The sequence below is a fragment of the Phyllostomus discolor genome, chromosome 13 (assembly GCF_004126475.2).
Source record: "Phyllostomus discolor isolate MPI-MPIP mPhyDis1 chromosome 13, mPhyDis1.pri.v3, whole genome shotgun sequence".
Classification (NCBI taxonomy): domain Eukaryota; kingdom Metazoa; phylum Chordata; class Mammalia; order Chiroptera; family Phyllostomidae; genus Phyllostomus; species Phyllostomus discolor.
Window position 1 is genome coordinate 61,681,969 of NC_040915.2, and position 22,757 is coordinate 61,704,725.

A 22,757-nucleotide genomic window follows, 5' to 3' on the forward strand; every position below is an offset into this window, starting at 1 on the left:
CTGTTATTAATTTATTAAACTCTAAATGACAATAGCTAAGCATTGTAAAACTTGGTAAGCATGTGTGTCACAGAATTCTGGTATACACTGATGAGAGTGTCATGACGCTCAGGCTTGTTCCGTCTGCCAAAACCTGCTCCCGGTGGCGCCTGCCACCCGGCCCCTCTCCCCTTCAACAAACCGACGGAGTACTGTGGACTTCGTACCTCTCCCTCCCGGTCAAACAAAGGGCCCATGTACAGGGACACTGCCCAAACACAACTGTACACTGGTTAATATTAAGTGTGAAGTGAAAACACTTATGTTTTTAAAAGTTAACCAACGAGGGTGTTGATGAAAAGTACTTTGGCAGAAAGAGTCCGGTCTTAAAGGGCTGTGGGAGAACACCCGAGCACAGACGAGGGCTGTGAGGTTTCACGGGAGTGTGGACAGTCACTGCGGCACAGGGCCCACCCTCGTCTCCTCAGCACGCTGAGTGCCGCCATAGATGTGATGGGGAACAATCGACTCTGCTTCCCTTCCTGAACCTGCCACGTACTGGAGGGAAGGACAGGACAGAAAAGGACAGGCAGAAGGAAGAGGAGCTGGAAACAGAATGCCCCACAAAATGCAATGTGTCATCTTAAGGGTAAAGGATAAATAACCAATCAGTTTCTGTTTTTCATCCATCCTGGCCAGTTAAAATTAAACCTCCAAAAAGCCCCAGATCAGAATAAGGAAGGGCCAGACTGCACTAAGTACAGAAAGTGCTTTGCAGAGATCAGAGGCACCTCTCCACCTGCCTGCCTGACCTCCATGCCTGAGTCACACAGCGGCTCAGAGGTCAGCCCCTCCGGTGTTCACGTGAAGGGACACACATGTAGGTGCTGGAGACTCAAACTGCCAGGGGTGGGGGCAGGTGGGAAAAAATTGGAAGGCAGCAGAAAGGGCTTAACTAGGTGGGCCTCGCTCAGGACTGGCAGTTGGGAATGACTGAGAAAAAGAAGAACGCCTTTTATCAAAACCATTTGAGAAGTGGCCACAGGTTGAGACAGGAAAAGATGGAGACGGGCACTCTACCAGACAGTGCCATGGGAGGGGCAGGGCCTGTACCAAGGCTGCCTGCCACAGTGGTGGGTGGGGCTGTGCCCCCAAGTGTGCTGGGCCAACAATGTGCTCCAGGACACTGAGAGCTGCTTCAAGGCCTGAGGACCAAGGGGCTTGTTGTGAGACCCAGGAGGAACCCAGGAGGAACCCAGAGTCAGACCACAGACCCGAGAGCAAGGCAGGAGGGAACTGAAGTGGGCTCCCTGGCCAGCCTGCTGAGGACGGTCTGGAGGGCTCAGAGAAAGGGAGCACGGTGGTGAGGCCACCGTGGCACATACCTATAGCATAGTTACAGACAAGCTAGTGGTGACTAAAACACAGTCATGTCTACAGAATCACTGGCACCTCAAAACAGCATTTTTCTAAGGAATTTGCTCTGCATCACTGTGCGACACTCAAAATGTGAGCACAGCATCTAGAGTTTGAAACCACTCAATCGTGAACACTTACCACAGCGATTACAGGAATGAGCACGCCCAAGTTCCCTGCGCTGCTAGACGCCTAGGAAAGAACAGAACTGAGTCAGTGATAAGCATGTGTTTATTTTTAAAAAGTCCCCCCCCTAAAAATAAATAAATAAAATCTTAAAAAAAAGGACATAAGGTTGTGCAAAGCTGGAATTCCCTAATCTAAAAGAAGTGGTGAGAGCCCTGGCTGGGTGGCTTAGTTGGTGGGAGCGCTGTCTGCTACACCAAAACGTTAGGGGTTCAGTCCCGGGTCCAGCGCCCATGGGAGGCAAATGATCCATGTGTCTCTCTCACATCAATGTTTCTCTCTCTCTCCCTCCCTCCCTAAAATCAATAAACATCCTCGGGCAAGGATTAAAAAAAAAAGAGAAGTGATGAGGGGTATATACAGGAAGAGAGAGGGATGTATAAAGATGCTCATCCAGCATAATTTTAATAGTGGAACAACCCAAATGTCAAGCAGTAGAATGATTACCGGAAATTGCTGTACTTCTGCATGATTAAGTATCACTCTGAAGAAGACAACTTTCTGCAAACTGTTTAGTCACCTTAGAAAGTACCCAAAAAATGTTAAATAAAAAAAATCAAGATTTAAGAGTATACTACGAATTAGTTATAATTCAATTATATAAAATAAACCCTAATGATGTAAAATAAATACTCAATATATTTGCATAACAAGTCTAGAAGGAAGTCTGTCAAAATGCTAACAACGATTAGATCTGAGCTGAGGAATTATGAGTATTTTTTGCTGTATTATTTATAGGTTTCTGAATCTCTTCTACAATAAACATATATTCTTTCTAAGTCAGGAAAAATTTGGGGATTACTTAAAAACAACCAAATGAAAGGGAAGCTCCCTGGCTAGACAACACAAATGTGGCTAAGCTACAGCCCGCATCGGTACATCAGATCACGGAAGCACGTGCCCAAGCACATTCAGTTTATTGTCTGTAACTAAACAACAATAGCAGCTGAGGGTGTGCAGCACCCACTGCATGCCAGCCAGGCATTGTTCCAAGTGCTTCACACCCCTCAACTATAGCAGGGGCTCAATAAATACTCGCCTATTCACCTTGCGTGGTTGGTAGATAGAAACTATGTGCAAAGAACAGAAGTCACAGCTCTGTACCCCAGGATCCCCAAGTTGCCCTGGGCGCAAACTCCATCCCCAGCTCGTAAGCGCAGGCAGAGGGGAGCAGCCCACAGGTCCGAGGGGTGTCCTTGCTGGCATGTAGGTACAATTCCCACCCAAGAGAAGAATGGCTCCAGACACACCCCTTAGGCAGGCTACACCCTTTGCTTTCTCAGTGCTGAGTGCCTCTGCCTCATTAGAGTTTCCCTCTCAACCTGCTGCCAAAGGCCAAAGGCCCTGCTGGACACGATGGATGACCTTGTATCTTGTGCATCAGGATGGGTCTCTCAGCGCACCACCCAGGTGACGTGAGAAATCAGTCACCCAGATCACTGGTGGGAGCCTGGCAGAGCAAGGCTGAGGTAGAGCAAAGGGCCTCAGGGTCCCTTTTTGCATAAGCTACTCCCTCTCAGCCAAGATTTTCACACACAGGGCTCCTTCTCATTCAGTTTCCAGCTGAGCTGTCGCCTCCTCAGAGGCCCTCACGACCCTCAGCACACTGCCTGGTTTTGCTTTCACCACCTCCCACTGAGCAGGCACCTTGCCTATTTGCTTCTGTAACCCTGGCACCTAGAACAAGGGCTGGGAAACTGCAGACTGTGGCCAAATCTGACCCACCACTTGTGCTTGGAAATAATGTTTTATGAGAGCACAAGACTCCTCATCATTTATTTAATGGCTATGGTTGCTATGCTATGCTACTGTGACAGACCTGAGTAGTTTCAAAAGAGACCATGTGGCCCACATCACCTAACATATCCACGATCTGGCCTCTCACGGAAAGGGTGGCTGACCTCTGCCCCAGGTACGCAGGAGGTGAACAGTAACGGTCTAGAGCAGAGGAAGGAGGGGAGCAGAGTTGAGAGGACACAAAGGAGGAAGAGGGTGGAGACGTGATAGAGGGACTGGCACCCACGTGACATGTCAAAGGGGAGGTGATGGAGTAAGAGGCTTAACCTGCCTCAACTTCTCCAACCTGTGTCTCTGGGGTGTTTGAGACCTGACATGCTCTCTCCCCCCGCAGAACTGCCTCCCTTGGACAGCCTGAGATTAGGCCAGAACTTGCCTCCTCGGGTTGTCACTGTGTTCTGCTGACAGCCTCCTGCCCCTGGCTTCTTGCACTTTACCAGATGTGCAAGAAGGGAGAGATGGGGCTGGGAGTGATAAGTAGTCTGCTGTCACCTCATCACCACCCTAGACTGGGGGAGGCGGCTGCCACAAGCTGGGTGTTATCTGACAAGGAAGTCACCCTTTCCCCTCACCCCTGTCAATACCCCTGAGAAAGAACCTCACCCCCTTTGTTCTTGCACTACATCGGATGTGTTTAAATCTTTTAACAAAAAAAGCGCCATGTCAACCAGGATGGCGCTTGAAGACACAGCCCTGGCCAACAGGGTGCCGGGCCACTTTCCTCCCTACCTTCAGGGCAGGCCCCTTCTCGCTGGCCCTCTCGCTGGCCCGCTTTCCCTCCAGCCCCAGCTGCACAAACAGCTCCAGCAGGTTCATGAGCAGCTCATCCACGAGGTGCTCATCCTGGATGTTGGCTGCGATGTTAGCAAGGGCGTTGATCACTGCCAGGGAGCAGTGCCTGGGGAGGGGGAGAGAAATGACAGCCACCATGAGGCAGGGACCACCACTCCCCCCCACCCTGTGCAGGGAGAAGGCAGGCTGACTCCACCCTCCTCGGCCAGCCTCACTGCCCCCTCTGGGTATCTGTGAGGAAAGAAGCCCTCCAGAGGAGATGAGCACACCATCTCTGTGAACAACGGTCCCTAGCGGGAAGTCAGCTGCTGCAGAAATGACTGTGACCTTCTCCCCTGTATTAAGGGCCTCAGGGGACTCTTTGTGTTCCAGGAATATGCCTGTTTTGAACTTGGAAAGGTTCAGGACAGTTCCCTCTGAGTGCCAAGGGCCTACTACATAATTAAAAATGGAAGTGTTTCCAGGCATTTCCTGGATGAACCTTATTTTTCCCTTCAAATTACAGAGAGCCTTAATTTATCACTATCAACCCTAAGCTCTCCTTTTTAAGATTTTATTTATTTTTAGAGAGAGGGGAAGGGAGGGAGAGAGGGAGAGAAACATCAATGTGTGGTTGTCTCTCAGGTGGACCCCACTAGGGAACCAGCCTGCAACCCAGGCATGTGCCCTGACTGGGAATTGAACTGGCGACCCTTTGGTTCCCAGCCTACACTCAATCCACTGAGCCACACCAGCCAGGGCTCAACCCTAAAACTTTTGACTGATGATCAGCTTCTTCCCAACACTGGGCTGATGTTAGTATCAGCTGTCATCAGACACTTAGGAAGTGCTCACTGGTCTTAGGATGACCTGCCATTGGATCACACACGTCAGCCCCACGTAAACGCCAGACTCGAAGCTGACATACCCCCTCAACCAGATGGGGTGAGCCAGCCAGGCTGGCTAGGCTTCTGTAGGCCCTGGGGGCACCTGGACCCGCCATTTCTACGCTTTGTGACCCGTGTGAGCAGCCAGCATCTTTGAGCCTCAGTTTCTTCCTGAGTAAAACAAGGATAATTCCTTCTTCCTAGGGTGCAGGAGGAATTAAACTCTACATGAAGCACTAAGCACACCATCTGGACCCCAGTAATTCCGGAGCAAATGGCAGCCATGATAAAGGCACCCATTTCACAGATGGGTAAATTCCTGGATGAGGACAAACGAATGGCAGTGTTTCTGCAGGTGAGGAAGAGAACAAATCACTTTTGGTGGCAATATCAGAAAAGGCTTTATGAAGAAGAGGAAACGAGTCAAAAGTTGAAAAATGGGTAGGCATGGGAACACAGCAGGGCCAAGAGCAACAGGACAGATGCCAGGGTCAGAGGAAAACAGGGCAAAGACAGGGCGGGGGAGGTTCAAGGAAACAATGCGGGAAAGAGGTGTTTTGGTCTGTGACTCAGTGTCACTGGAGAGATCAGGAAGGATGGACAGAAGGAAACAGAGGTGAGCTGGCCGCCTCCCCACCCCACTCCAGAGGCTGGCCTAGTAGCCTGGGCTCGTGATGGTGGCAGTGAGAAGGCAAAGAAATAATAGCGCTGAGGGCTTCCACTTATCAAGAGCTTTCACATGTGCAATCTCAAGTTCCCACACACCTGGAAACATCTGATGAATGAGGAAACTGAGGCACACAGTCACGCTCTCGTCCACTGAGAAGGAGGTAATGGTCAGGAGGGGAGAACAGACATGCCAGTAAAGGGGCAACATCTCTCCCTCCCTGCCCAACCTTCTGTCCTCCTGACTCCACTTTCGTCTTATCCGCGATCTGACAAACTCTCGCGAGATCCTCCAAACACAGAAAAGCATGTCCCTATCCTTAAGACAGTCCCAGTAAGGGCAAGGGACAGACAAGGAAGTGTTTCTCAGTCTTCCAGGTAATGGTCAGACATTACACAAATTCCAAACATTCGAGGATATAAAATGGCCATCCCTGTGGACCCTCCAAATTCTGCCTGTGAATCTACCCTGAGGAAAGCATCAGAGACGCTCACAGATATGAAGCTACTAAGGTGTTCAATATGGCACCTGCCAGAAGGAAAGCGGGAAAACTGCCTAATACCCCAGCTAGAGACCGGTTAGATAAATCGCAGCGCTGCTCTACAATGGGAAACAATGGGGCCACTCAAGGGCATGCAGAGGAATGTTTAGGGCATGGCCGATGTGTTGCTGCATGGAAAAACAGGTCACCTGGGTGGGCACTTGGAGCCCGTCTGGAGTGGGGACGGTCATGAGCACTGAGCTTAATCAGTTCTAGGCGGTGGGGATACAGGGTTTTCATTTCTCACCTGCTGTATGCCCTGACATGCAGCACATTTTCTTTTGTAGGAAGAAACGTTTATTTAAAAGGCAAATCCCAGCCCTGGCTGGCGTAGCTCAGTGGATTGAGCGCAGGCTTCGAACCAAAGTGTCGCAGGTTCGATTCCCAGTCAGGGTACATGCATGGGTTGTAGGCCATGACCCCCAGCAACCGCACATTGATGTTTCTCTCTCTCTCTGTCTCCCTCCCTTCCCTCTCTAAACATAAATAAATAAAATCTTAAAAAAAAAAAGGCAAATCCCCAAACCACACATTTTCAAAGGGAGTTAAATATTGTCACTATCTAAAGAGACAATGGGGCCCTAAGAATTACCTATAGCCGTGGTCCTTGTAATCTTTAGTGGCCGAGTACACGACAGAGCTGGCCTTCACGCTGATCTGCTGGAAGAGGTTCCACACTTCCTGGTAAATGTATTGCTGGAAGACAGCAAGAGACACCATTACCATGCCGTGCCTACTCCTGAAAGCCCCTCCTTGGGACACAGAAAAGGCCCCTCTACTGTCAGCAGGAGGGAAAGCTCCTGGAATCATGGATGAGAAGGGCCTAAAGACCACCCAGGGCATCTATGCCTAAAACTTTAAGCAAACCTCAAATTAAAAGCTAAAAAGGAAATAGCTTCAGTTTAAATCCTATTATTAAGCAAGATCCTATTCATAAGTAAGAAATTAGTCTAAACTTCCTTTCCTCAGAACTCACAGAATCATTATGCTATTCTTTTTTTTAAAGAAAACCTCACTGCTCAGTGTTAAGCCAGTTGTTAACATTCAGCTGATCTGCAGGGTAGATTTAATCTGTAATTTTTACATTCCTGATAGTCGAAGAAGTTTAATGAGCTTGCTCAGGGTAAGCGGGTTTCACGGCCGGGCCTTCCTTACATTTCCGGTGATAACCAGGCAGCCCAGCTGGTCGATGATTAGCACGTCAAGAGGGGAGGGGGGCTGGCAGAATTTCTGCTGCAGGATCTGAAGAATTGGCTCCATGACCTTTGGGGTGTCCCTCAGAGCCACTGCAATGTGTCCCAGGGCTCGAATGGTGTGGTCAGGAATCAAGTGAGCATCCCTAGGGGAGGGAACAACAGAAACACCTTGGGAAGAGTCCTCTGGCACACGGCAGTGAATCAGAACCCGGAGCTGGACCTGGGCCGCCACACTTGTCAAGCTCTTTCAAATGAAGCCTTCATCTAACAGTGACAGCTTGGGATCCTTAACCACCAGCAGAAACCAAAGTCCTGGGCACCAGGCGGGAAGACAGAGATGTTTCCCTGCTCCCGAACAGTGGTCCAAGACAGACAGTCCAATGCACAACCCACACTGTGCAAGAACGGAGCACAGGGGTGCACAATGGCACTGCCCCCCTGAGACTGAAGAGAGCAACGGGCTGCCCCCGTGGGATGGGACGTACTTGTCGCTCTCCTGGGAGATGTAGAGCCGGTTGGAGAGGCTAGCCAGGAAGGCCTCCACGATCACTGCGTCCACCGTCAGGCCAGCTTTCAGGCACCTGAGCAGCAAGGAGAGCCACACGGCATGAGGAACACAACCACAGATGAATGTTTTATGTTTTGTTTTCATTTTCCCTTTCTCAGGTTTACGGTGTAGAGGAACGAATGCTCTGAACATTCTGCCCCAGAAATCTGAATGACAGTCATTACACAGAATGAATTCAAAGAACTGCTGCAGATTTTGCCCACTCGATAATATCTCGGTTGGGGAAAGTAACTTCATTGTTTTGCTCAGAACAGTTTCCTTCAGAATTTTATATTCACCCGAATTCCAATTTAAAATTTCCTGGACTGTTCCTTAACAGAAGTCATTGCAATGGACTCAAAAGACAGAGGATCCTGAAATGGCTGAGGGAGTATTAAAATTATATAGCAAGGTTTCAGAGCATAGGTTAATGCTTATGTCCTGGAAAAAAGGGGAAATTTAAAAAGCCCTAAGAAGATAAAATCTTATCAGGTGTCTCTTACTCTCGCATCTGGCTGGCCAGGCCTCAGAGGCACAGAAGAGCAGGAGTCTCATAGACGGGGGTGAGATCCTGTCTCGAACTGGCTTCTGAGAGCCAGGAGCCAGAATTCAGAGAGGGCGAGATGCATGTCACATAAATCAGGACAGATCTGGTTGCTGAGTTTAGAGTTCATGTAGCAGAGGTCTGGGCAGCATGGGACACTCAACTATATACAAAGTGACACTTGATCATTTATATTAAAAATTATACAGAAAAAAAATAAAGAAAATATGACAAATGTCACTCTGGATGATAGCCCAATGGATAATTCTTTTCCTACTTTTCTAAAAAGTCAGGAAGTTTTATTTTTTACAAATATGTAACAATGCCTCTTTATAGAGCAAGTGCAGGTTTAGAACAACCAGAAACAAGCTTTACAAAATTATAAACATTTCTTATTTTGTATGAGTGTGTTTTGTCTGAAATGCCCTTTCCTCCCTCCCCGTCGCCTGCCCCTCCGGCCCAGCCTCCCACCTGCAGATGTTGTCGATGGCAATGTCTCGCAGCTGCTCGTACATGGAGGGCTGGCTCTTCTTCCCGGACATGACGCTCAGGGTCGACTCAGAATGCTCGTTGGTTACGCTGATTTTTATGTCATTGCCAGCAACTGAAAGTAAAAATTCAAATGTGTACCTGGCTAAGCCTGTCACTTTCTACCCCCATGTCTGTAATTCAAAACCAAATAATATGCTAGTCATTCTTAATTTATAATAGCAATCAATCTGAAAAGATCTGACCAAACATTTAAGAAACAAAAGGGTCTGAAAACAGGAAGAATGAAACACAACGTGTATTAATGAAAAGAAAGAACATTTGGGTTACAAAGTGATAAACACATAAAACAGCAATTTCTTAAGAAATGGTTCAAAAGGGCTGATGAGAACCCACAGGCACCCACCCAGAGGGTTATCTAGCTAATGTGTACAAGCTGGTAAGGGTGGGGGCAAGGGAGAGTGCAGGGGCCTTAGATCCAGAGGGACCCTTCTCTGCTCCAGGCTGGGGAAGTCTTTCAGGTACTAGGAGTTTGGGTTTCTTCATCTATAACCTCTGTGGGAGAATAAAATGTACACCTTTATAGGACTGTGGGGAGGATGAGCTGCACCCTCCTCCCCTGCACTGGGGCCCAAGCTGGCAGTGGCTGTTTAATTACTGTCAGTCATTACAAGTGACCAGATTTGCTCTGGGCCTAGGGCCTTGTCTGTAGAAACGGTACATTCCCTTGGGGCAAGGGGACTACATGAGATTGTGTACAGACAGACCTGGCTCAGTGTCTGGGACATGAAGAACTCACACTTCAGACAACTTAAGTGAGAAGAGGCCAAAAAAAAAAAAAGTGGGACCAGGGAGGGGCCTTCGGGGGTGGCAGGTGCACAGGACATGAGAAGGCAGAGGAGGGAAAGGTCTGGGGTCCCGAGGGGTCCTGGGGGGAAGGCCGTGGGAAACGGGAGGAGGAGGGCGGGGAGCCCACGTAGAAGGAAGACTACACGAGCCTAGCCCCAGGTGTTCAGTCACAGCAGCGTGCTGGGCTGACACATAATCGCATGGTCTGTTTCTTGGCACCTCAAGGGCACACGAGGGCTGAGGGCTGGAGACGCGGCCTCAGGGGCAGACATCCTGTTACCTGTGTGGTACTGACTGTGACACTTATAGAGCTTCACCAGCACGGGGGACGGAACGACCAGGAAGTCCCGCAGAGACGGCATCACCGAGTGCACCACCACCGGGAACCTCTCACACAGGCGGCCCAGACCCTGCAACACACCACTGGCCCGTCACGCAGCCCGGGGAAAGGCTGGCTGAGCAGTGAGGCTCGCGACCCTTCAAATGCCCAAAGTTTGACTAGAAACGTCCAAGGTCAAAGCTCCCAAGGGGCCACCTGACCATGGGGCACAAAGGCAGGAAAGGGAGATGGTCTCAACTCTCCCCCACCTAAGGGGGAGATATATTAAAGTGTGCCCATTTCTCTTTGAAGTAAATCAGGGGAGAAGGGATCCGAAACACGCTTTCTAAACAACACCAGGCCTAGAGTCACTGGGGTTGGCAATAGGTGAAGAGTCTTAGCACAAGGGAGCCAGCACTGCAGACGTCAGGAGGCGTCCTCCCAGGAGGCCCTCTGGCACAAACCTGCAACCCTTCACCTGCATGCTTGAGAACATCCTGGCTGGCAGATACTGGGCAGCCTCCCCTCAAAGAAGGACCCAGCTGTTCCTGGGCCCAGTCACAGAAATCCCAGCCCCCTGTCAGCAGTAGCCTTATTCAGTGGTGAACTGTGTCCATAGCAGGCTCTAGTTCAAGTTCCTAGAGACAACAGCTAAGACTCTGCTGCTGGTGTGCCAACCACAACAAGAAGGCCCTATTGATGGGATCCTAGTCTCCCGGGTATCTGTGAGACTGACCTGCAGACAGCAGATAAGCAAGGGCAAGTGAGCGATGATGACTTTGCTGGAGGTCTTGGACTGTAGCTTCTCAGACAGCTTGATGCAAAGACTCTCTGCACCTAAACTCAAAAATCAGGGGAGCGTATAAATGATTAACAAAGCCAACATTTACAAAATATCCATTCGTCAATTAATCATTTAATTTCATTAAACCCCAGAGACACACTTTCCTATAGGGTTTATTAATATTGACAGGTTACGCCAGAAAATGTTAGGAGGCAGGTATGCTTAACTGAAAGCTTATCTCTGCTTCTTTGCTGCTGTTGTGAAAATACCACTCTGCACAGTGTGTGACTGCTTTCTTTTTTGTGCTGGCCCTGAGCCCCCTAGTTCCCGTCTCCAGTGTCCCGTGAATAGCAGCCATCTGCAAGTCTGTTGCATGCTTCCCATTCTGCTGCTCACCCTAGACCAGCACTGAATTCCTACTTCTCACACAAAAACCTCAAGAGCCAACAGGAAGTAATGAGAGAACAGGCCCTGTGGCCTTGGCCATCACCACCCTCCCAGGTCCAGACACCAGATGTCCAGGGCATGGCAGAAGCTGATGCTCACCCTGCTCGTCCTTCACGGCCCAAACCATGAGGTCCACGCAGGCGGCGTTTGCCTGGCAGCGTAGCTTGAGGGGGCTCAGCTCATTGTGGATCCGGTCTGCGTCGTGCAGAATCTTCTGAAGCTCCCCCTGGCTTGTGTTGAACTGCTCCAGCACAAAATCGTGGATCTCCTTCACAAAGGTGGTCGGGAGGTCTGCAGGAAAGAGAGCAGGAATTGCAGCTGGAAACGAAACTACACCAAAATTTAGGCAGTGGCTGTGAATTTCTAGTTTTTCCTTCTCTAACAAAAACCCAAGAAGAACATGCTTGCTGCTTGGCTACTATGCTTCCAAGAGCACCCTCTGGGATGACCCTGAATAGGCTGTGCACAGATGCCGTCCACACACATGCCACCTGGCACTCAGAGCAAATGATCAGTTCCCAGGAAAGCGAGGGCCATGCTTTCTTTTATGCGGTCAATACATAAAACCTGAACATATGAAATACATAAGTTGGGATTTATCACACTAAAACTGGTACAATTAGCATGAGGAAATACTTCAGTAACATATACATATATCTATTTTATATTTACTATCTTCTTCCAGTTTTGAGATATAAATGATGTACATCACTGTTTAAGTTTAAGGTGTATGGTATAAAGACTGTACAGGTGAACAGTAATTTTTTAAAAAGCTGCCAGTTATTAAAGAAAAAAATTGGTTGTAGCCTAAAAAAGGGGAATTCCCTGCCCACAGAGCTGTATCTTCAGAGCACCCAGAATTTTGCAGCCTTGCTAAAAGTGTTTTAGCAAGAGTTTTCAAACTCTCATCCTTGAGGCCTGAAAAACCTGGGAAAACCAATGTGGGCACAAGTCAGACCAGTCACGGAAGCTGGCAAAGCAGAGCTCAGGCAGGAAGGGAGGCCACAGAGGCAGTCCCTGCCAGCCTCCCTCAGGAACCTAACCAACCCTTGCTGGCCCCTGTCAGACTTGGCACCCACCTGACTTGGCCCCCACCTGCCAAGAGCACTTGGAATCAAAATAGGAAAATAGATTAACCAGATTATGGTATATCTACATGACAAAATACTATTTGTTCATCAAAACTTAGTGTATGAAGAGTATTCAATAAGGTAAGAAAAGAGCACAGGAAAAATGTTTTAAAAATGCATGAAGGAGAGTGGAATGAAATGCTAAATTTGTGTGTGCGCTACACTATTAAGATATTATCTCTGATTTATAAGATGAGTACCTCATTTTCTTCTTTTCATACTTTTTAAATGTCTAAACTAGACACGCTAAATTGCATGCATGATCAGAACAATACAATGTGTCCATGTCACAAAAACACCTGAGGAAATAAACCCAACAAAAAGCCATCATTGATCGCACTAGAGGCATAGGATCATGGACAGATTTTTTTCCTTATTTGCTTTTTCTCCAAAATTTCAGCAATATGACTACTCTTGCTTGTGTTTTTAAGTGCCCCAGTAGAAAGGAAGCACAAACCTGAGGCAGTGGGCCTGAACCTAGTCCCACCACATTCACACACGTGTGCCAAGGCCTCACCTATCATGTAGTACAGAGTGTCACGCAGCATCTTGAACATGGCCACATAGAGGGGGTCGCTGAACGTGCTGTAGTAGAGATCAGCGCTCGGGTTGGCCTGCGGGGGAGGCAGAGGCACGTGAACACAGCACAGAAACCCTCCACTGGGCCTCCACCTTCATGCAGAGGCCCAGTTAAGTAATCCATACACTGGTGATTTAGCATTATAAACAGAACGAAGTTTACCATGATTCACCCACCAGAGCCCTTCAATTACTCTCTTCCCCCTCTTAGGCATCAGGCAGAGGAAAACAGGAGGCTCACACAGTCCAAAGATGCGTAAGCAGCTGCCTGCACCCTCTACCTCCTCTTGCTGAAAGCTTCCCGTCTTTGAAGTCAGAGGGATATAGGAAATGGAGAAGAGGGACAGCCAAGGGCACCAGACCACAGGATTCGACAAACACTGCAGCCATGGAACCTCCAGACTCGGTTTATGTTTTGTAATTAAAACTCATTACTCTTAAATTAAAGAGTAATTTAAAAATTACTCTTTAGCAATCTAATCTAAAATGTAGCACTATTTTTCTTCCAGGGAAAATCGTACAAGGTCTAAGGCAATGAGTAAGATACTGTTCTAATGGAAAAGCACAGTTTATTAGAATCCTTGACACATGAAAAAGTGCTCTGCAAATACAGATGAGGGGGAAGAGAAGAAGGAGGAAGCAAATCAGCAGCAGGTCGGAGGTCAGGTTGCAGGGAAGGGGCCTGTGGTGTGAGGCTGGCAGAGAGTGAAGGAGTCATGTGAAAGGCATGAGAACTGCAAGGAGGACATGAGAGTGATGCCAGGAGCTGGGGCTAACAACGTGTCATCAGTGGGCACCAGTTACACTGCTTTACAGACATCCCTGTGGGACAGAGATAAGGAGATGGGGTTTGCTCTGACTCTGGAGCTGGGAAGAAGTCACTGCAAGCAAGGAGCCCAGGAAGGGAACCCAGATAATGCAGCCTGGCTCCATCACTCACTGGCTATGTCATTAAAGTTCCTTACCCCGAAAGCTCCAGTTTCCCCTTCTGTAAACGGGGACTGCTGTGGAATTCAATGAGCCAGTGAGTCAAGTCCTACCCAGTGTTGGCGCATAAGCATTCAAGAACTGCTAGCAATTGCTGATAATGAGTATTATGTTCAGTAATGAAGGTCATGCTTTCACACTTTTTTAAAGCAACAAAACCATTTCTTAAGATGGACTTTTATACTAAAGTCCCAATTACAAAACAAAATACTAGAAACTGCTCTGGTTCAATAGCAGGGAAGAGCCCCAGAGTCCCATATTCCCAGCCTTCCTTCTACTCATAAAATAAGCCCTAAAAGGGATCCCCACTGACCTCCAACTTTCCCCTCGGGACCCAGATGGACACTTTTCATTACAGCGGGCATGCAGGCCTGATGAGTGTGCAGGAGTTCGGCCTGCCCAGCCACTGGCTGTCCTGGGTCACACTGACAAAAAACTGACAAAGAAACACAAGAGGCCTCCAACACAGCAAGCAGTGACAGAGCTAAAGCTCAGGTCAACAGGCAAGACACAGACTGCAAGAAGGTTAAAGACAAAGTAGGACGGGCCAGACTGTACCCTGCAGAGTTATAGGAACTCTGTGTTTCAGCCATGATCTGACCCAGAGGAAACCACACCTGGCAAATGCATCTGATGTCTGCAGACAGTTTGCTGGGAGCACGTGCAAGGCGGCACAGAAAGGTCCCTGGGGCTCCCTCCCCCTTCAGAGCTGAGCCCCAGTGGTACCAGGCACTGTGTCTCACAATCAGATGGGAGAAAGACACCAGGTTTAACGAGGAACCTGGGTCCAGCACATGCCTATGGCAACCATCAGGCTGGCAATGGCAATCGCTCTGGATCCCCACACTCCAAAGAGGGCTGACCCAAAAGTTCCCTGAGGTTTTGAGACCTCCCAACACCAACACTTAATAACTTTATAAGTAATGCTGTAGGTATTCATTTCAAATACATTAAAGACAAAAGTTCCTAGGCACACACCTCTCACGCATAAAAACCAGGGCTTGTATGTGCCTAAAGAAAGTGCGGGAGGTGTGCACTGAGCCCAGAGAAGCAGCTTTGAAAGCACCAAAGGAGCAAGGAAGATAAAGTGCTTCAAAGTCAGGAAGGATCCAGTGTATTCCCAGCTCTCATGGTGACTATGTGACACGGGCACAGTAGGTAGTCCCTGAAACCTCTTTCATGAGTGAAATAGAGACACTGACCATGGCTCAGAGACACTGTGCAATGATATGCTTAAAAGAGCTCAGCACAGAACAAGCTTTCAAGTGACATTCTTGAGACCAGGAAAGTTAAGCTGAAAACTCACTGTCCCCCACACAAACCCTCCCTGATCCTTCCACACAGAGGCTCAGAGCAGGCAGATCTCAGTGTGATGCCCTCAGAAGGGACCCACCTCTATCACACTGGCTGCAACTGCATCCAAGGATTTCAGAACAGGCTCTTCAACGATCTTCTTTACCTGTCAGTGAAACGAGACCTCATGAGACACCTGACAAACCATGAGAGACAGGAACGCCAGCTCCTTCTTCTAAAGAACAAATGTTGATGGACAAAACTACCTAACAGGCCCACGTGGTGAAAACTATGATAGAAAAATAGGCCACAATATATAAATGTCAAACTATACACACAAAATGCCCTGAACTCTGCTACCACTTGAAACTTTTCTTACCTAGATTGGCATGACATAAAAACAGTAAAAGTACCAACTCTCTCAAATTTGCTGACATTAGATCCCCATTCCCAGGATGTGAACGCTTTCAGACTCCTGCATCACTGATGCTTCATCCAAATCCCCTCCCAAATGTCAAGAGCACATTCACAGCCAGTTCTCGGATGCTGACGGCTCCTCCTTCTTTCCCTGTGCTCTTCTGAAGCTGCCCAGGTACTCAAACTGCAGCACACATTTTACATTTCTAATAGAAGTGATTATTTCTATCCATCTCTATGCCAGCATTTAGTACAGCAATGAACTGTTCTGTCAACTGTGGGATCACTTGATGAAAACGCTCCCCACTCCCCGACCCCCACCACTTGTAGTACTTTAAGAGGGCATTTTCAAAATGTACAGATAAAAATGCTGGGAGAAGAAATTAAATATTACCTCAAAGGAAACCTTGAAAAGTTAAAATATAGTGGAAAAAAGAATTCCCTTAAGAAAAGATCTGATGCCCTGGCTTGTCTGGCTCAGTGGACTGAGTGCTGGCCTGCAAACCAAAGGGTTGCAGGTTTGATTCCCAGTTAGGGCACATGTCTGGGTTGCGGGCCAGGTCCCCAGTAGGGGGCGCTAGAGAGGCAACCACACATTGATGTTTCTCTCCCTCTCTTTCTTCTTCCTTTCCCCTGTCTAAAAATAAAATAAATAGATAGATAGATAATAAATAAAAAGGAAGGATCTGAAACATTCAGCCTTCAATTGAGACTTCTTTTTTTTTCACTTATGAGTAGGCTTTTGTTTCCAGTCAGTTTTTTTTTGCCACTTGAAACAATCCTGCATGAAATACATCTAAACAAGGCTGCATGAAATACACATATATATTTTTAAAGTTTATTTACTTATTTATAGAGAGTGGAAGGTAGAAAGAGAGGGAGAGAAACATTGATAGTTTGCCTCTCTGATGTTCCCCAACCAGGGACCAGGTCTACAACCCAAAGATGTGCCCTGACTGGGAGTTGAACTGGCAACCTTTTGCTTTGCAGGATGATGCTGTACCAACTGGCCAGGGCCTCTTTTTTTTTTTCTTTTAGATTTTATTTATTTATTTTTAGAGAGGGAAGGAAGGGAGATAGAGAGAGAGAGAAATGTCAATGTGCGGTTGCTGGGGGTCATGGCCTGCAACCCAGGCATGTACCCTGACTGGGAATCGAACCTGCTTTGGTTCGCAGCCCATGCTCAATCCACTGAGCTACGCCAGCCAGGGCTGTAATTGAGACTTCTGAGATGCTACTAAGGAGAGCCATTTGAGAAGGCCACAGGCCACCTAGGCTACCATTCTGTCTGGGACACTGACAGTGAGGAGCAGTTTAGGGGGAGTTTTCCTTCCTGACAGCAACTTCAATAACATCCTAGGCTATTTAGTAATTTGTATGGCTCTATCCCCATCAATTACGGCCTATGCTTTAATGTCTTCTGACATCCTCAGCCTAAAGCCTTTCTCTGAGTGACCTCTACTCATACTCCACACAGGAGGAGACGGCTGCTCTCTCTACTAGTGCATGCTTCGTGCTTTCGGGAGTCATTCTCATTCTCTCTCGTTCTTTCCAAAACAGAAAGTCTCACCTTTGGAGTCTGTCCTGATGTCTTCTCCCCCACCCACTCAAATGTGTCAAAGCATCCCAGCTCAATCCTAACAACTTCCGAGTCCCTGGGTCAAAGTCCCTTTCAGGACTCAAGCAATGGCACCGATGCCTTCTCTGATGTCACCACAGAGGCCATCTAAAGGTCCCCAAGTTGGAAAAAATTAGGTTTTGTACTGATCTGAACAGAGCAGCTCCTGGAGAGGATCAGGTACCCTGGGCTGAGCACTGACCCTGCCCTTGGCCTACGGATCCTTGCTGTATCGGACACCGACTTCCTTACCTCTAAAACAGGGACCATGGCTGCCTCCCCCAAACGGCTGCTGCGAGGGTGAGAGGAGAACACGCTGCACGGCCGCCCCGTGAATGCTGCTCTCCTTCCCTCTCCAACCCGGGAATTACGACTAGTAAGCTGTTCATTCGAAATACTGAAAAACTCCTAGTTTTTCTTTTAAAAAACACAGGTTTACACCACTAGCAACTTTACTGACTGATGTACCTGTGGGCTGTTTATCCATCAGCCCTCTGCTTACCAAGTTTAAGAGTTCCCGCAGCATTTCCAGTGGAATGTTGAACTCCTTATAGGTGACACCATTGAAAAGCGGAGAGACGGAGAAGCTGGAGCTGATGGTGGAGAAGTAGTAATCGGGATCCAGGGCACTCCCGTCAGGGAGGTAAGAGGCTGATGAAGAAGAAAACGAGAAAGGCAGTCACAGTAACGTGGCCATGATACTTCTGCAAGCTGACTCCCTCAAAAACCAACAAAGATACAGACTTTGCTTTTGTTTGTGCTCTAATTCCTTGTTTTATAATTAAGTAAAAGCTGAAGTGCAAATCCTTGGGGAGCGATGCCCCTCACTGGGGTGTTTCCTGTCAAAGGCTCAGATATAGTCATGTCCTAATATTTTCAACCGAGACAATATAACTTAACATACGGGAAGAAGAATTACACCTTCTAAAATGTTGAGAGATATGAAGGTCCATAGGGATCCAAACATATTTTTTACCACCAAAATTGGAACAAAAATGCAAATTACTATAAATTTCAAAATCAGAGCCAAAACAATCACCCAATACATAATAATAAAAAGCCAAAAGTATATAAGCATTTGAAAATCCATTATTTGCCCTGGCTGGTGTGGCTCAGTGGATTGAGTACCAGCCTGCCAGCCGAAGGGTCCCCGGTTCAATTCCTAGTTGGGGAGCATGCCTGGATTGCAGGCCAGGCCCCCAGTAGGAGGTACACGAGAGGCAACCACACATTGATGTTTCTCTCCCTCTCTCCCTGCCCTCCCACTCCCAGAAAATAAATAACATCTTTTATTTAAAAAAAAAAAAAACAATTCTTAAAGAGGATTCTGACAGCACTGTGGAAGAGGAACTGGAAAGAGAAGGGGAGACCAACTGTAAGAACAACCTGAGCAAAACAGGAGGCATGGGAACAAAAGAGAAGGACCACTGGTTTCTTGCCGGTCTCTTTGACAATGAGGTACACTTCAGGCTGGGAAAAAATCGTCCAGCTCACCCCTGCAGGACAGCAGTACCTGCTAAATGAAGCTCAATGGGCCCACACCTGGGTGTGCCCCAATCCTAGGCACTCACTGGAAGTGCTTAAAGGAAGGGAGCCCCACCGTGAATGAGAGCCTGAGCACAGGCAGCAATTTACCAAGGAAACAGCAGCTGTCAAGGACACCTCATGGCTGTCCTCAGACACCCGAGAGCATATTGGCGGCAAAGGGGTTGTGCAAAGTCTGGAGGAATGTATTCTAGGACAATTGTTCTCTCTGAGAGGTGGGATTTTAAGTGAGCAAACTTGGCCTTTATATTCTAACATACACAAAGACTGTAATGTGTTTTCTCAAATATCAAAGAAATACAGTATGCAAAGTTGCCCACATTTGAGTTCAGATACTCCCCTCAATCCTCATCTGAGGATATTTTTATTGATGTTATAGAGAGGAAGGGGGAGAGAGAAAGAGAGAGAAACATCTATGTGAGAAACATCAATTGATGGCTTCCTGCAAGCACCCCAACCAGGGATCGAACCCACAACCTATGTATGTGTATCTTGACCTGGAATCAAACCTGCAACCTTTTGGTGCACAGGACAACACTCCAACCAATTGAGCCACCTGACCAGGGCACTCCCTCTTAAAAAAAAAAAAATTCCCTCACAGCTTTCAAGATCCTATTGAGAAATGGCCTTTTAGCAATTAGCCTCATCCGAAAATGGAATAGGTGACATTGTGAGGCGTAGAATCTGGTTTCCCCATCTTCTGTTACTTAATCAGAGTCTTACTTCCCTCAAGGGTAAGTTGAAGGCAATTTTAACAAGTGTCCGACACTGCATGGGGCTACCATATGAATCAAACTTAGTAAATTCTGTGAAAGTTCTTAGTAAACAACTGAAAACCAGAGCTTTCATAGGTCAACATATTAAAATTGTGACCACAGGCACATAGGGGTCTATATATTATTTTCTGCCCTTTTATCTACATTTAAAATATTTTAAAATTATATGAAGTTTAAAATACTGTAAATGCCTTCTAAAAGCGTGACATGCTAGATGCATGACAGCAGAGCATCAGTATCATCATCCCTGGCATCACAGGAAGTAATCACTATGAACCCGCTACCTGAGTGCTAGGTCAATCCGGAGGTGAAACCCACCTTCAAAGTAGTGAAAGGCAGTTCCTCCGGGGGAGCTGGGAGGGGGCATCCCACGTTCAGGGCTGACCTGAAACACACAACCATACTCACAGATCACGAAAGGCCAGTCAAACCCTCATCAGACTTGTCCTAGACAAGGTTTTCTTTTCCAGCTCAGTAGTTGTACTTCAAGTTGTAGTTCAAGACTCACCTTCTCCGTGAAGCTCACCAGACCTACAGCATTCTCTACTACATACCAAATCATATATATGTATGTATGAATTATATATAAATTCTTCCTCTCTAGACATACATTTTATACTTGATTACTAAGCAGACTTAGTCTCATGTTTCGCGTCTACCTTTTCTCCCTGAGTCTATTATATACTTCTTCAGGGCACCAACTATCTCCCACTCAGAACAGATTTTGGCACCTAACTGCTAGGAAACAAATACTTCATAACTAGGAGATGAAGCCACTAATAAACTATAAAAAGGACAAGGGAAGCTTTTATCCTGAAGAGAATTCCAGTGAGAACGTTTTGTTCTCTAACTTCCCCCAAGCAACTTCCAAGTGGGACTTTCTCCATGGGAGCCCTTAAACAAGACCCCTCCCCTCTGCTCTCTCCCCAGAAGTGCAAGCCCACCTGAGAGATGCTGGACACGCTGCTGGTCTTCCTCTTCAGGGTGCCCTCCTGGCACACAGTCAGCAAGTTGCTGGGGAGGATGGAGCGAAAGTCGTTGAAGGAACGCCTCCGCACGCCTTCCAGCTCCTCCGGGACTCGGAGGGAATGCGGGGGGACTTTGGGGAAGAGTTTCGAGAGGAGAGACTCCTCCATGTTGCTGTAACGCCCAAACGCTCGTGAGATTCCAATCAAACATGGGATGGCATATTTGCAAAGGTATTCTAGAAGGCAAAGAAAGAACGTTCTGATATCAGAAAGTTACCTGTGAGAGAACCGTACCCTACCAACTTGTAACACTGGCTCACATATCACAGCCCACCCACTAATAAACCTGAAGGGTTAGAATAAGCCACAGTGACAGGGTCAACCAAAAGGGCTGTCTGATGATATTGTCAATCTGGCATTCACAGTAACTCCAGACTATGCCTGCATCACACACAGCTGCCTCCTCTAGGAGGTCTGGGTTTATTCTTATTCATGGCACATCCAAATCAATTATACAGCTAAGACACGTTATCAGGCATCTTTACTATATTTAAATAGTATATTTATTGTTCCCAGGATCATACTGTTAGCCTTCCTCTAGAGAAAAATGACCTTTGGAAATCAGACATGATATAGGTGAAGAAACTTAGACCCAGAAGGACGAGGTGACTTGCCCAAGGTCACTCAGCATTTTCAGGTGGCAAAGCTGTGCTCATGGCCCCCATGGGACCTCTTAGCTAATACACAGCAAAGGCAACTAAAATAGGAGAGTTTTCATCTATGATGTACATGGGTTAATAAAGAACAGAAAAGAAGACTGAGGAAAAGCAAGGAAAAAATTAATCACAGAACGATTTTTTTTAAAGCCTTGATCTATATAATCATTACCTTTTTCTTGAATCTCTAGAGCCTGGCACATTCCCAAAAGGACATGCAGAACCTGCAAAAGTGCCTCTAGAATCTGTAATATCCAAGGAAACAGAACAAACTTAGAAACAAAATCAGAAAAATATCACAAAATTAATCCAGAATTAGAAGAAGCTTCAGGCATTATCTTGTCCAACATCGTATCTGATACATAACTCCTCACACGAAAGCTCTGCTGAGGGGCCAATCAGCTGGCCTTCCAGGGACAGACACCCTCCCTCTCGGGGCTGGTCCAGATTTCCTGCTAACATTGGGCCAATGGCGCCCGCCTAGTGCTCTGCACCCACCACGTCTTCCTCCATATTCTGCAAGCAGGTGTAGGCCCCTGAAACACCTTTTTATGGCTAAGCACCTCTACTTCTTTTCATCCATTCCTTATGATTACAAGTCCTTTATGATGCTGACTGCTGGCATCAGTTTTACTGTTGTTGTACACTGTTTTAGAAATCTCCAATTGTAGTGTTCAGCATAAAATCCTTTAATATTCCAGGGATGCTGGGACTTACTGAGTAATCACCAAACTCAACACAGATTCTAGACTTCCATGTATGTGTCAAAAGCTTTCTGGCAGCTTCTTTACACTGCTGGCTCAATGGGCTCACAGATAAACAGAATGCTTAAATTAACTTTAGTTCATTATTCTGGTTTTTGCTAATTACTGGAGTTGTGTTTTCTATAAATGAGGTTAACTTGCTTTCCCATCTTCATTCATGGACCTGGCTCATTTTGCTTCAACAGCAGGGGACAGGCTCCTGGGGGCTTCTGCTGGGCTGGCGCCTCACCAGTCTCCCTTCGCAGTGGTCCTCCAGGCAGTTCCTGATGAACTGCTGTGGTGCTCAGCGCATATCCCAGGACGTCAGGAGAGGGTATGTCCAATGCCTTGGTGAAAACCAACTAGACTATACCCACCTCACTGCCCTCTACTACCAGTCTTAGAAAACCCAGGCAAAGAAGAAAATGAAGCTGGTTAATATGACTTGTTCATAATCAAGTCAAATTTCTTAATTTTGCTAATATTAAATGATGCTGAATAACCTATGAAGACTTGAAAAGAAATATTTTCTCCATTTCATATATTAATGTCATAGTCTTCAGTGT

At 47.2% G+C, this 22,757-nt stretch overlaps 1 protein-coding gene across 2 annotated transcripts in view; it reads right to left on the reverse strand.

The window, feature by feature from the left end:
* The window catches only part of PI4KA (phosphatidylinositol 4-kinase alpha), a 101,971-nt gene that overhangs the window by 58,641 nt on the left and 20,573 nt on the right, over positions 1-22,757 (reverse strand). For both annotated transcript variants that reach the window (XM_028529007.2, XM_036014689.1), the window contains exons 5-19: positions 21,621-21,693; positions 20,709-20,968; positions 20,083-20,149; positions 17,946-18,094; positions 15,509-15,574; positions 13,067-13,163; positions 11,519-11,710; positions 10,925-11,025; positions 10,150-10,279; positions 9,003-9,135; positions 7,926-8,021; positions 7,400-7,583; positions 6,837-6,940; positions 4,108-4,276; positions 1,537-1,587 (exon numbers count right to left, since the gene is read on the reverse strand). In XM_028529007.2, the coding sequence (XP_028384808.1) occupies positions 1,537-1,587; positions 4,108-4,276; positions 6,837-6,940; positions 7,400-7,583; positions 7,926-8,021; positions 9,003-9,135; positions 10,150-10,279; positions 10,925-11,025; positions 11,519-11,710; positions 13,067-13,163; positions 15,509-15,574; positions 17,946-18,094; positions 20,083-20,149; positions 20,709-20,968; positions 21,621-21,693 (1,872 nt within the window). The remainder of the gene's footprint in view (positions 1-1,536; positions 1,588-4,107; positions 4,277-6,836; positions 6,941-7,399; positions 7,584-7,925; positions 8,022-9,002; positions 9,136-10,149; positions 10,280-10,924; positions 11,026-11,518; positions 11,711-13,066; positions 13,164-15,508; positions 15,575-17,945; positions 18,095-20,082; positions 20,150-20,708; positions 20,969-21,620; positions 21,694-22,757) is intronic.